General features: G+C 44.1%; 1 protein-coding gene across 5 annotated transcripts in view; it reads right to left on the bottom strand.

Annotated features, from left to right (window-relative positions):
- LOC106585299 (signal-induced proliferation-associated 1-like protein 2) overlaps nucleotides 1–13,938 on the bottom strand; it is a 127,745-nt gene that overhangs the window by 76,901 nt on the left and 36,906 nt on the right. For all 5 annotated transcript variants that reach the window (XM_014171378.2, XM_014171384.2, XM_014171399.2 and 2 more), the window contains exon 2: nucleotides 600–2,333. In XM_014171378.2, coding sequence (XP_014026853.1) covers nucleotides 600–2,067 — 1,468 coding nt within the window. In that variant the 5' untranslated portion in view covers nucleotides 2,068–2,333. The remainder of the gene's footprint in view (nucleotides 1–599; nucleotides 2,334–13,938) is intronic.

Below are 13,938 nucleotides of genomic sequence, written 5' to 3'. Positions count from 1 at the left end.
TCCTCCCAACGAAGTTTGTGAGAATTGCCAGAACAATCTGAGACACCAAAAATATTTTACACCTACGCTGAAGTGGAATCGCCCATCTTCAAGTTTAGCAACATCTTGGGTTTGATGTGGATATTGATATGGCTAATATAAATGTATTTTCAACCTATGGATACTGACAAAATGTAAAGGGAAAAACTAATGCGCTGCATTGCGGCGGTGACTCAACGGTGACTATCGTCAGCTCAGGCAATGTCAATCACTGACATATAAGCGACATTTAAGTGCCCAGAAGTTATGGTCAACAAACAAGCTACAATTATGCCATCCAAAAAGCAGAGTGGAAAATTGCAGATTTTACATGTACCTGCAATCTCAGGTAAATGCTTTCCTCATTCAATGAGCAGGTCATAGATTTTCAGCAACGCTCACATTTAGCTACACACGGCCAGATTCTATGGCGTGTCTGCAAACGTTGTGCATTTGAAAACACTGCAAAGCACATCGTAAATGAACTTCAAAAACCCCATCTGGCTCTTTCTTTAAGTTGCTAGAGTACATTATAGTAAGAAAACAATTTAGTATTAGGAGGTAATCAATGCCTCTCTTACCTTTATTGTAAAAGTACTTGTGGTAGTAGTAGGCCCCCTGGTCAATGTGTTCGATTATATAGCGCTTGTACATGTCCCTGTGGAAAGCCTGGCTCTCCCTTGGCACCTCGAGCACTGACACCCCTGCGTTGGTGCACCGGGTGCTGAGTGATGATTCCACAGAGTAGCCTTGTCCTCCACCCCCATAATTAGCAGCATAGTCTCCGCTCCCATAGCTGGCGCTGCTGGCTTTGCTCAGGGCCACCTTCCTCTCGCCCTCGCCACCAGTCTCGTTACGGAAGTACGGGCAGCTGAGCACCAGGGTATTGCTCTTCCCATCCCCTTCATCTGCGTCCATGCTGGCCTTGTGGCCCAGGTCCTCGCAGCTGCCTACGGGTGACTCACAAATGGGCATGGGCGTGGCACTGTCTCCCAGCCCAGGAGCCGGCGCCTGGCACTGAGAGGCGGCCGATGCCCCAGTGGTAGTGTTCTTCCTGCGACCCAGGTCGGCGCGGTTGGCCACCGCCTCGCTGATGTTGAAGAGGACGCTCTGCACGTCGTAGTGGGCGAAGCACTTCTGGAAGCTCAGGGGCCTTCCGAAGCGCCCTCCGTCCTCCTGGTCCAGGTACTCGCCCTCGCTCTTCACATTCCGCAGCCTCCGGAAGATGGAGGTGTCGGCCTTCTCCGCCTTCATGCGTTGGATGAAGGACTTCTCCCGCTCACGGCTGTAGAGCAGGGAGCTGTCCACGTAGTCGTAGCCCGGGATGCAGACAATGTCACCTCGCGCGATCTGGGCGGCCGTCTGTAGGCTGGGTGACAGGGTGGTGTTGAGACGCAGCAGCTCCGGGAAACTCTGTGGAGGAGGCACGCTGGGTTGGTCCGAGCGGTCCTCCATGTGGTAACCCCTCAGGGTTCCCACAAAGCCTTTGCTGGCGCCGGACAGACTCTGCTTGTCGAGAGAGGACGTGCTGCCATACTCACGGCGCAAGGTGGCCCCAGTGTTGGGGTTGATGGTGGTGTGATCCAAGTCCTCGGCGCCGATGTCACTAATGGTGACCTCGCTGTTGCTCCTCTTGATCCCAGGGAAGCCCTTCATGGGGGAGTGGCTCAGGAGGTCACACAGCGGATACTTGGTCTCTGGGAACTCGGCACTGAGCAACTCCTGGTTCTTTTGGAGGATGACCTCTGTGCTAAGATTTGACGGTCCCTTCTGGAAGGTCGGCACCAGGCTGTCATAGCGGGGTGGAGGTTGTGACTCCCAGCCGTCCTGTCGCTGGGGCCAGTCCGACACCCTCGCCCGGACACCCATCTTGGGCATGGCTGGCGTTCCTTGCACGTTGGCATTTGGAGGTCCCATGGGCCCCTTTAACGCTTGGAGTTTCTTGTTGAACGGGTTATCCGACTGCATCAAATGATTGGAGTCCTTTGGTTCGCCAGCTACTCCAGCAAGATTCGCTACTTCCTCAGTCCAGAGGCTAGGCGCATTCATATCCTGTGTACAGGTACCTTACAGTCGCAAATTTCATGACTGGTTTCCAATACAAGCTATTTGCTCTGGAAACTGCAATCAGGTAGTACTAGGCAAAAACCCAAATCTGGGGTTTCACTTCGCCAGGTCCATAATCCATAGAAAATGTTTAGCTTGACAGATCTGCTTGAGTCTCTGAAGGACAGTGCAGCATAGAAGGTGAAGATCCTTTCCTGGTCCACATCAAGCCAATGACCGACACATGGTGATCCTTTGTGGATTCAGATCTTAAAAAGTGAGAAACATAACATGGTTAATTTCATTCAATTATAACATCAAAATAAAAACAGATCTAAAATTGCATTTCAACAATTTGTACAATGGCCTAAACACAATGAACATCAATTGTCATAGCTATTTCAGTTTAATCAATTGGACCGAGGGCCTACAAACAATGTCCATGTACCAATATTAGGACAAAAGACACATGTATTGCTTTGATGGGGGTTTTGGCAGCTTTTAACACATTGGGAATGGTGTGGCTGAAAGATTAAAGGCCTTTTCAAGTTCAAAGGCTCATTTGCAATCATTTCGAATTAATTATTTCATGTCTCTAGGTGCTGCAAGCTACATGGCTGTAAATGGCCCACAACCTTGTTGAATTAGAAAGACGTATTGCAGTTATCTGATCTGTATTAATGTAACATGCCACACAGCCTATGCAAAAACAAATAATGCCTCCTAGGTCTTACAGAAGGGTAACAATGTCATATGATATGAATCATCCTATCACTCTCAAAGTCAACTGTTTATTACACTGCCTCTGGACTGTGGAGTCATTAAAACGTTGAAGTTGTGGAGGGCAGGATGTCGGATAACAGCATAAAACTGCCAACATTAACCAGTATTTGGTTAGTCATCTTGGAATGTGATTAACCGGGTAAACGTGACCAACATTTCAACCTTCCTGATAAGTACTGTATGCATTTCAAAGTGATACTAATTAGAAATGAAAACATTACTGTGGAATTGCCCTTGTTAAAAATTGTAAAAACTGTGGAGGGGGTATGTTAAGGTAGTTACATTATTCAGAGGAATTATTTCAAAACAGGCTACAATGTTAGTGAACAAGGAGAAATATATATCCGTACCAGATTTGAATATCCATAATTCACCATCTCCTATAGTAAACATCAACAGATTTAACACCAGGGGGTATATTAATACCATGTTGGAAAATACCAGTCTAAATATGTCCCAAATGGCACCCTATTCCCTACATAGTCCCGGGTCAAAAGCAGTGCACGATCTTTAGATAGGCCCCAAAACGTTGACCAAACGGAATAGTCCCCCTACCCGTTGAGGATAAACACAGGCCTTATCCTTTCATCTGTGTCTCTTGCCTCATTGTATCGAATGTTGAATGGTTCTAATTGGATGCTCATTTGAACTTTAAAAGGTTACCTTAGTGTAAATAAACGTAAATAAACAAAGAGTATGATAACTAGAATAAAGTAACATCTTGTTGTTTTTTAAAAATGTGTTATAGGATACTTTTGAAAGTGCCACATCCATTCAAACTCCATGGACCTTTACTGACTAGTTTATAAAATCAACACTCCCAGACAGATTGTTGCGCATTAATCAGTGTAGAAACACCTCTAACCTCTCGGGTAGGGGGCAGTATTTGCACGGCCGGATAAAAAACGTACCCGATTTAATCTGGTTATTACTACTGCCCAGAAACTAGAATATGCATATAATTGTTTGATTTGGATAGAAAACACCCTAAAGTTTCTAAAACTGTTTGAATGGTGTCTGTGAGGATAACAGAACTCATATGGCAGGCAAAAACCTGAGAAGATTCCAAAAAGGAAGTGCCCTCTCTGACCATTTCTTGGCCTTCTACACTCTTTATTGAAAACTGAGGATCTCTGCTGTAACGTGACACTTCCTACGGCTCCCATAGGCTCTCAGAAGGCGGCAGAACGTTGAATGATGACTTTGCAGCCCATTGCTGAAAAACGGTCGATCTGAGAACAATGAGGCTGGCGCACGCGTGCACGAGAAGAGTCCATTTTAGATTTTTAGTCTTTGAACGAAAACAGGGTTTCCCGGTCGGAATATTATCACTTTTTTACGAGAAGAATCACATAATTTATTTTAAACAGCGTTTGACATGCTTCGAAGTACGGTAATGGAATATTTAGAATTTCTTTGGTCACGATACGCGCCGGCGCGTCACCCTTCGTTACCCTTCGGATAGTGTCTTGAACGCACGAACAAAACAGAGGATATTTGAACATAACTATGGATTATTTTGAACCAAACCAACATTTGTTATTGAAGTAGAAGTCCTGGGAGTGCATTCTGACGAAGAACAGCAAAGGTAATCCAATTTTTCTTATAGTAAATCTGAGTTTGGTGAGGGCCAAACTTGGTGGGTGTCAAAATAGCTAGCCCGTGATGGCGAGCTATCTACTCAGAATATTGCAAAATGTGCTTTTACCGAAAAGCTATTTTAAAATTGGACATAGCGATTGCATAAAGGAGTTCTGTATCTATAATTCTTAAAATAATTGTTATGTTTTTTGTGAACGTTTATCGTGAGTAATTTAGTAAATTCACCGGAAGTTTGCGGTGGGTATGCTAGTTCTGAATGTCACATGCTAATGTAAAAAGCAGTTTTTTGATATAAATATGAACTTGATTGAATCAAAACATGCATGTCTTGTATAACATAATGTCCTAGGAGTGTCATCTGATGAAGATCATCAAAGGTTAGTGCTGCATTTAGCTGTGGTTTGGGTTTATGTGACATTATACGCTAGCTTGAAAAATGGGTGTCTGATTATTTCTGGCTGGGTACTCTGCTGACATAATCTAATGTTTTGCTTTCGTTTTAAAGCCTTTTTGAAAATGTGGTTAGATTAACGAGAGTCTTGTCTTTAAAATGGTGTAAAATAGTCTTATGTTTGAGAAATTGAAGTAATAGCATTTCTAAGGTATTTGAATATCGCGCCATGGGATTCCACTGGCTGTTGAGTAGGTGGGACGATTTTGTCCCACATACCCTAGAGAGGCTAACAGACGGCTGTTTAAAACGAGCATTAAGTATTCATAACATCAAGGTGTAAGAGTTATTTGCAATCACTAGAGGCAGCCGAGCTATGATTCGACACGGAACACTGAGGGGGCCCAAGACGGAACAACCGATGCCATCCACCCCCAATGATACCCTACTCCATTATTAAAAACATCTTAATAAAATGAGGAGGAGATAAAATGAGAAAAGAGCCCTCATTAAATGCATGGCCTTAATGTCCGACTGCTTGAGAGCAAACAGATCATGAAAGCGTGAGATGAAATCAGCTTGTGACATACTTTCTTCCCTTTCAGTACTCGTCAGGAATCTTCTGAAAGGTTCCTGCCTCGGCAAAAGAAGACAACTTTGGTTCTAAGGCTTGAGTCAGTTATCTGATCTACAAAGCCGAATTAAGTGGATATGGTTTAAAACTACAATTTCATACTGCTTTACATATCAGTATGTATACTTCCTATTGGCCATCAAAGGCCTGACTGATGCTGCAGTAGGGTCTGACTGATGCTGGAAGTTAGGACAAGCTAAAGTATGATGGTGCACTGCATCGCATGCTTGATTCTTCAATATGTCAATGTTTGTGTTGTAACTTTTCTCAAATTAAAAATACATTTAAAAAAAAGTACATACAGCACTATATTAAGCGTTATAGAGAGACCGATACAATTGCAATAAACACATAGTAATTATCAAGAGTCAAATAAATTGTATGAACATTGTGTTCAAGCATCAGTCAGTCCCTAGACGGTCTTTAAAATAAGACCATCTGAAAAGGAGAAAAAAATATATAAATACAAAAACATACAAACGTGGTCACAAATGAACGGGCGACACCGTCCATCAAATGTCAGCCTGAATGTAGGCTACAGTCTCAGCACTGCTGGTTAATGACAGAACCGATGTGTGCTACAGTTGGTTCCACGAAACAGCGAGGCACACAGAGCTGGCCACTCACCCAAACATAACGCTAATCAAATGAGGGAACAGCGCAAATGTCAGGGTAGTGACATCGGAGCAACATTTGGCTGGGAGGCAGAGTAGTGTTGTTTTGGTTGAAATCTATAGAATGGACACTGTGTACCCCGACTGGGGTACAGTGAAGTGGATGTCAGTACTGGGTATTGGAATCTGTGATTTGGGTGAGTTTGAGGTAAGGCCTAACCCGTTGCTGGCTGCAGAGGTTTGTACTTGTTATGTCTGTCTGCATGGCTCAAACCCATTTGACATACTGTTACACTGAACTATAGATTTGTGTATGATCTGGACATTGTACTTGAGCTATTTTCCTATGCGATGAAGCTATTATTTGCAGTACTACAGTTCAAATTCAGTTATTCAGTGACATTTTGGAAATGCTCATGCAGTCCCCATATCATCACACTTCATTAACTACGGGAACGAGTGCAAGTGGCAATGTCCTTTGGGAACAGTGGGTACAGATTAGGAAAGGCAGATAGACCTCCACTTTGCGGTATGATGAGGTGGGCAAAAATGTTTTTTTTACAGAAAGGAGGTCAGTGAGCAGTGGAAGCTTTGCTGCCAGTTCCCAAACCCCCAGAGAGAGACAGACAACCCTATCATTCCTTTGTTCTACTTTTACAATGTGAGCTTTATCTTTACCATTAAAAATTATTCAAGAAAGTAAAACATACTGTATGTATTTTGGGGGGGGGGGCTGGATTATAAATCAAGATTCAAATTCACACCAAGGAATTGCCCGCAATATGCCTTGAAGCCTTCAAATCAATGGGCTCACGTGTTTCCAACTGCTGACTGGGCCCGTATCCAAACCAAGAGGCAAGAAAACAAGGGCGTCGAGCCTGCTTCCAACACCGTACATGGGTGCATCCCATTTAACTGGCAACCCACCCTGGCACTCACATAACCTCACACATCAATAAGACAGAGCTAAGATAGCAGGGTCCCCATCCATCTTCCCACTGCTTGTCTGCTTTGCCTTGTTAGGTGCACTAGCCTAAGTACCCAGGCATTCTAAGCCCCTGGAAGAACTACGAGATACTCCCAGTCACAGGCCCTAATGCCTTCCATGCCAGGGGAAGTTTCTTCAGGATTTATTCCAAGCGGAGGCAGGCAGGATGGGGGGGTACAGACGGGAATCAGTTCACATACACATTCCAGTGCGGTTCTCCGATATGCACTCCACCACGACATGAATGCGTACGTTTGATTTTTACTTCCTGAAGCAGAGACAAATCAGTGTGTGTTTACTTTAAACTGACTACTCCCTCAAGAAGGCAGGTTGGTTGGGGGGGTGGGAGAGGTTGGTCGTCCATCAAGAACACTGTGGGGCTGTTTAGTTGTGGGGCTGTAGCTAGTGAAGAGGGGCAGCGGTGGTAGTGGTAGGTGGGCCAAATGAAGGTATGGAGAAAGGTCATAAATAAACAAATAGAGAGGAAATGCAGAACATCAAGGAAGTGAACGTAAACACTATGATGGCTCTGCAGGAGCTAAATGAAAGACGGACCCCTGGGAAGGTTCCGGGGAGGCACATATGGGTGGGTTGTGGGGAGGATACTGCATCTGGACATTAACATTGGTTTTGTTATTGTGGCTATTTCCTCTTCTGCTGGTCTTTCTGTTTACTATATAAAAACAGGTCAGAGGGGTATACTACAAAGCTGGATCAATGAGTGAGCCAGCTAACTTTCCTAAATATTTTTGAAATGGGTATGGTTTAATCGACGTAAACATTTTTTAAATTTTTTTATTGTTTAACTGACTTTGTCAGACATAACATAGGTACAGCAGATCCCTTTATTGTATGGGACACTTAAAATGTGCCTTTAGAGGCCATGCAATTCAGTTCTCATCAATAAAACAAAAGCAATTTAGATCAAGAGTCGATATTAACAAAGGAAATTGAAGGACTAACAGTACAGTTAGATAGCAATAAAAACTGTACCATAGAGGCACAGAATAAGTTAGAGGAAAAACAAAAAGAAATGGAGGAACTTATTCAAGAAAGATCCAGTGTAATATATTATAAAAATAAAGCGAACTGGATGGAATATGGGGAAAAAAATGCACCAAAATCTTTTCAATCTTCAATATAGAAATGCTATACACAGAGGACCATTATTAGCATGTTTTAACCACTCCTATATAATGGTAGATTATCGGACACGCAACAAGGTCTGATATCATTATTAATGAAACAGGACCCAAGTGGTATATATATAAATATCCAATCCCCCCCAAAAAATTGGATGCCTCTTACACTTCAGTGTTCAGATTCAAAAATCATAGCAAAATGCTTGGCGCATAGAATTAAAAATATTGTCAGACATTATTCATCCTAATCAGACAGGTTTTTTACATGGACGATACATTGGAGAAAATAGAAGACAAGTACTGGAACCAATAGAATACTATGAAATATCGGGGACATCAGATCTGGTTTTCATAGCTGATTTTGAAAAGGCTTTTGATAAAGTACAACTGGAGTTTATATATACTGCAAAAAAAAAAAAGGGAACACTTAAACAACACAATGTAACTCCAAGTCAATCACACTTCTGTGAAATCAAACTGTCCACTGAGGAAGCAACACTGATTGACAATACACTTCACATGCTGCAAATGGAATAGACAACAGGTGGAAATTATAGGCAATTAGCAAGACACCCCCAATAAAGGCGTGGTTCTGCAGGTGGGGACCACAGACCACTTCTCAGTTCCTATGCTTCCTGGCTGATGTTTTGATCACTTTTGAATGCTGGCGGTGCTTTCACTCTAGTGGTAGCATGAGACGGAGTCTACAACCCACACAAGTGGCTTAGGTAGTGCAGCTCATCCAGGATGGCACATCAATGCGAGCTGTGGCAAGAAGGTTTGCTGTGTCTGTCAGCGTAGTGTCCAGAGCATGGAGGCGCTACCAGGAGACAGGCCAGTACATCAGGAGACGTGGAGGAGGCCGTAGGAGGGCAACAACCCAGCAGCAGGACCGCTACCTCTGCCTTTGTGCAAGGAGGAGCAGGAGAAGCACTGCCAGAGCCCTGCAAAATGACCTCCAGCAGGCCACAAATGTGCATGTGTCTGCTCAAACGGTCAGAAACAGACTCCATGAGGGTGGTATGAGGGCCCGACGTCCACAGGTGGGGGTTGTGCTTACAGCCCAACACCGTGCAGGACGTTTGGCATTTGCCAGAGAACACCAAGATTGGCAAATTCGCCACTGGCGCCCTGTGCTCTTCACAGATGAAAGCAGGTTCACACTGAGCACGTGACAGACATGACAGAGTCTGGAGACGCCATGGAGAACAATCTGCTGCCTGCAACATCCTCCAGCATGACCGGTTTGGTGGTGGGTCAGTCATGGTGTGGGGTGGCATTTCTTTGGGGGGGCCGCACAGCCCTCCATGTGCTCGCCAGAGGTAGCCTGACTGCCATTAGGTACCGAGATGAGATCCTCAGACCCCTTGTGAGACCATATGTTGGTGCGGTTGGCCCTGGGTTCCTCCTAATGCAAGACAATGCTAGACCTCATGTGGCTGGAGTGTGTCAGCAGTTCCTGCAAGAGGAAGGCATTAATGCTATGGACTGGCCCGCCCGTTCCCCAGACCTGAATCCAATTGAGCACATCTGGGACATCATGTCTCGCTCCATCCACCAACGCCACGTTGCACCACAGACTGTCCAGGAGTTGGCGGATGCTTTAGTCCAGGTCTGGGAGGAGATCCCTCAGGAGACCATCCGCCACCTCATCAGGAGCATGCCCAGGTGTTGTAGGGAGGTCATACAGGCACGGAGGCCACACACACACGCACACTACTGAGCCTCATTTTGACTTGTTTTAAGGACATTACATCAAAGTTGGATCAGCCTGTAGTGTGGTTTTCCACTTTAATTTTGAGTGTGACTCCAAATTCAGACCTCCATGGGTTGATGAATTGGATTTCCATTGATTATTTTTGTGTGATTTTGTTGTCAGCACATTCAACTATGTAAAGAAAAAAGTATTTAATAAGATTATTTATTTCATTCAGATCTAGGATGTGTTGTTTAAGTGTTCCCTTTATTATTTTGAGCAGTATATTTACCCCAAAAAATATATGGGGGATTGGGAATGATGCAGAGAATTGCATTGATGGAAGCAACAATCTTTCCGCAATAATAAGCTTAGATTTATTAACCAGAAAATCGAGTTATATATGGTTGTTTATCAAAGTTAGCTGGCTAACGCAGTGATCCTGCTTTGTAGTACACCCCTCACCACCTACCCTGAGCTACTTGAGATCATCGTATAATAGAGTAAATATGCCTTTACCCCAATAGCCAAATAAACTAATGGTCTTGGGTACTGGAGATATACAAAGTAGACACCCCTCACATGGATGCTTTTAGTGTAAAAAATAACATGTGTACATGTAGTATCTTTTTTTTTTTTTTTAAATGGCAAGCTGTTACTGAATTAGGCCTGTGTCTGGTCTGTGATGAGAAGTAAGAAGGAGATAGTTGACTGCTTCAGTACATCCAGTATATTAAAGTATGTGATTAAGTAAAACAGTTTTCTAAGACAACAATCTAAAAAAAAAAAAAAAAAACGTTTTTCATATCACTACTCCCGGTGGGCAAAACTGGGCTAAGCTGGCTGAAATGACGCAGTTACATGTTGTATGTTTATTGGATTCTAAACGTATATTGATAGCTATCCATGTTGGAGTATAAAGTACTGTATCATTACTTTCAATCAGCCCATGTCAGCAGTCTCTAGCAGTTTTTTGGCAAACCAAGTGGTCAATGTTAGGGGCTGCCAATAAAGCTCTCGTTGAGTTTTATTGAAAGTGGGACGACCATGCTCTGGCTCTGCTGACTGGCCCAGTTGACTTGGATCAGCTGTTCAAATAAATCAAGGCCAGAATGCACCAGAAGCCCTTTTGAACCTGTGAACTTACCCCCAGCCAACATAACCCTTCACAGCTGAGCTCTAGGCAAGCAGCCACATGGAACCAAGATAAGGGCTTTTTGTATGCATAGATTAAGCACTGATGACATCTTTAAACAAGTTATGGGATTGATGGGAACTGTATGTTGGGCTATTGTTTGATTAGCAACATGGTGCTCCAGGCTCGATCGCGTCGAGCCCACGCAAGGAGCTCCAGCTGAGATGGAACTGCTGGACTAGGACAATGTTGACTTTTGTTTGTTTCTTTTAGGGGGTCTGACATTTTGTTCAACTCCCCCATCTGGACTTCTCATGCTGGGAAACACTCCCACGTTCTTCTCCATCTTTCCCTTAACAGCAAGCCTTGGAATTCTGGGGCAATTAAGTGTGTTAAGGCTCAGTTGTTCTAATTTCTAACTTTTAAAGTAATACCTACCATATGCCTTGCAGCATGCAACAATGTCACTCTTAGAGGCTAAGGACCAGACGGGGGTGTGACTGTGTTGGAACGAGTTTCCTAAATATAGCACAAGGATGGGATGGTCAAGAACCAAAACCTTTCAACTGCAGACTGTTGCTGTGTCTATCTATAAAAGGCTCAATCATGCTCCATGCATTTCCCGTTTATTTTTTCAACTTCAGCATACTGAACCCAAACTCAGTCCTGGAGGACCACTATGTAAGCACTAGACTCTTCAAGAAATGTCTGAAATGTATGCAAATCTTTGGAAAAAAACGACAAAATCACCTGAAAAGGCAGCATCAATCTATTGAGAGCATAATTTTATAAGATGAGTTGAAGACAAGACCAGTCTTTCAGAACCAGGTTGAGAGGGAAAAAGCCATGTTTGTGAAGGTGACATGGTCTGGAATGAGACTGAGTAAATGGACAACAGGCGAGCATGAAGATATAGATTAAAGGCTCACAGGTTAGTCAGGCATTGTTTGGAAAGGACAGGTGCTCGAGATAAGACTGTTTACTGTGTCACTGCATCTTACCACTCGTCTTAAAGACAAAAGCGAGGAAAACAGTAGTAGGACCTCATCACCAAACAGTACAGCTGCAACACCAATATTACATTTACATTACATTTAAGTCATTTAGCAGACGCTCTTATCCAGAGCGACTTACAAATTGGTGTATTCACCTTATGGTATCCAGTGGAACAACCACTTTACAATAGTGCATCTAAATATTTTAAGGGGGGGGTTAGAAGGATTACTTTATCCTATCCTAGGTATTCCTTAAAGAGGTGGGGTTTCAGGTGTCTCCGGAAGGTGGTGATTGACTCCGCTGTCCTGGCGTCGTGAGGGAGCTTGTTCCACCATTGGGGTGCCTGAGCAGCGAACAGTTTTGACTGGGCTGAGCGGGAACTGTGCTTCCTCAGAGGTAGGGGGGCCAGCAGGCCAGAGGTGGATGAACGCAGTGCCCTTGTTTGGGTGTAGGGCCTGATCAGAGCCTGAAGGTATGGAGGTGCCGTTCCCTTCACAGCTCCGTAGGCAATCACCATGGTCTTGTAGCGGATGCGAGCTTCAACTGGAAGCCAGTGGAGAGAGCGGAGGAGCGGGGTGACGTGAGAGAACTTGGGAAGGTTGAACACCAGACGGGCTGCGGCGTTCTGGATGAGTTGTAGGGGTTTAATGGCACAGGCAGGGAGCCCAGCCAACAGCGAGTTGCAGTAATCCAGACGGGAGATGACAAGTGCCTGGATTAGGACCTGCGCCGCTTCCTGTGTGAGGCAGGGTCGTACTCTGCGAATGTTGTAGAGCATGAACCTACAGGATCGGGTCACCGCCTTGATGTTAGTGGAGAACGACAGGGTGTTCTCCAGGATCACGCCAATATGATGAATATGATGTTAGCAGCATACACAGGCCTGTGGACAAATGTCTGTGTGGTGGCAACCATTTGCTGAGTAACAAGAAACACAAAAGAAATGGATCAGCCCTCGGTTGATGACATCAGCTGTTTTTTATTTATTTTATTTCACCTTTATTTAACCAGGTAGGCCAGTTGAGAACCAGTTGTCATTTACAACTGCGACCTGGCCAAGATAAAGCAAAGCAGTGCGACAAAAACAACAGAGTTACACATAGGATAAACAAATGTACAGTCAACAACACAATAGAAAAATGTATGTACAGTGTGTGCAAATGTAGTAAGATTAGGGAGGTAAGGCAATAAATAGGCCATAGTGGCAAAATAATTACAATTTAGCATTAACCTGTTATGGCTAGGGGGCAGTATTTTCACGGCTGGATAAAAAATGTACCCGATTTAATCTGGTTACCTCTCCTGCCCAGTAACTACAATATGCATATAATTATTGGCTTTGGTTAGAAAACACTCCAAAGTTTCTAAAACTGTTTGAATGGTGTCTGTGAGTATAACAGAACTCAAATGGCAGGTCAAAACCTGAGAGATTCCTTTACAGGAAGTGGCCTGTCTGACCATTTCTTGAACTTCTTTGCCATCTCTATCTTTTACAAAGGATCTCTGCTCTAACGTGACACTTCCTACGTCTTCCATGGGTGCTCAGAGCCCGGGAAAAACCTGAATGTCGTCATCCCAGCCCCAGGCTGAAACACATTATCGCCTTTCTCAAGTGGCCTATCAAGGGACTGTGGGCTTAGGCGCGTGCCCTGGCCGCCCCCGTCTTTGTGATTTTTCCTCTGTTTGCCGAAAAGGAGATTCCCAGTCGGAATATTATCGCTTTTTTACGAGATAAATTGCATAAAAATGGATTTTAAACAGCGGTTGACATGCTTCGAAGTACGGTAATGGAATATATAGAATTTTTTTGTCACGAATTGCGCCATGCGCGCGACCCTGATTTACCATTTCGGATAGTTTCTGGAACGCACGAACAAAACGCCGCTATTCGGA

The sequence above is a fragment of the Salmo salar genome, chromosome ssa02, assembly GCF_905237065.1.
Source record: "Salmo salar chromosome ssa02, Ssal_v3.1, whole genome shotgun sequence".
Lineage (NCBI taxonomy): Eukaryota > Metazoa > Chordata > Actinopteri > Salmoniformes > Salmonidae > Salmo > Salmo salar.
This window is presented reverse-complemented; position numbering and strand designations above follow the sequence as displayed.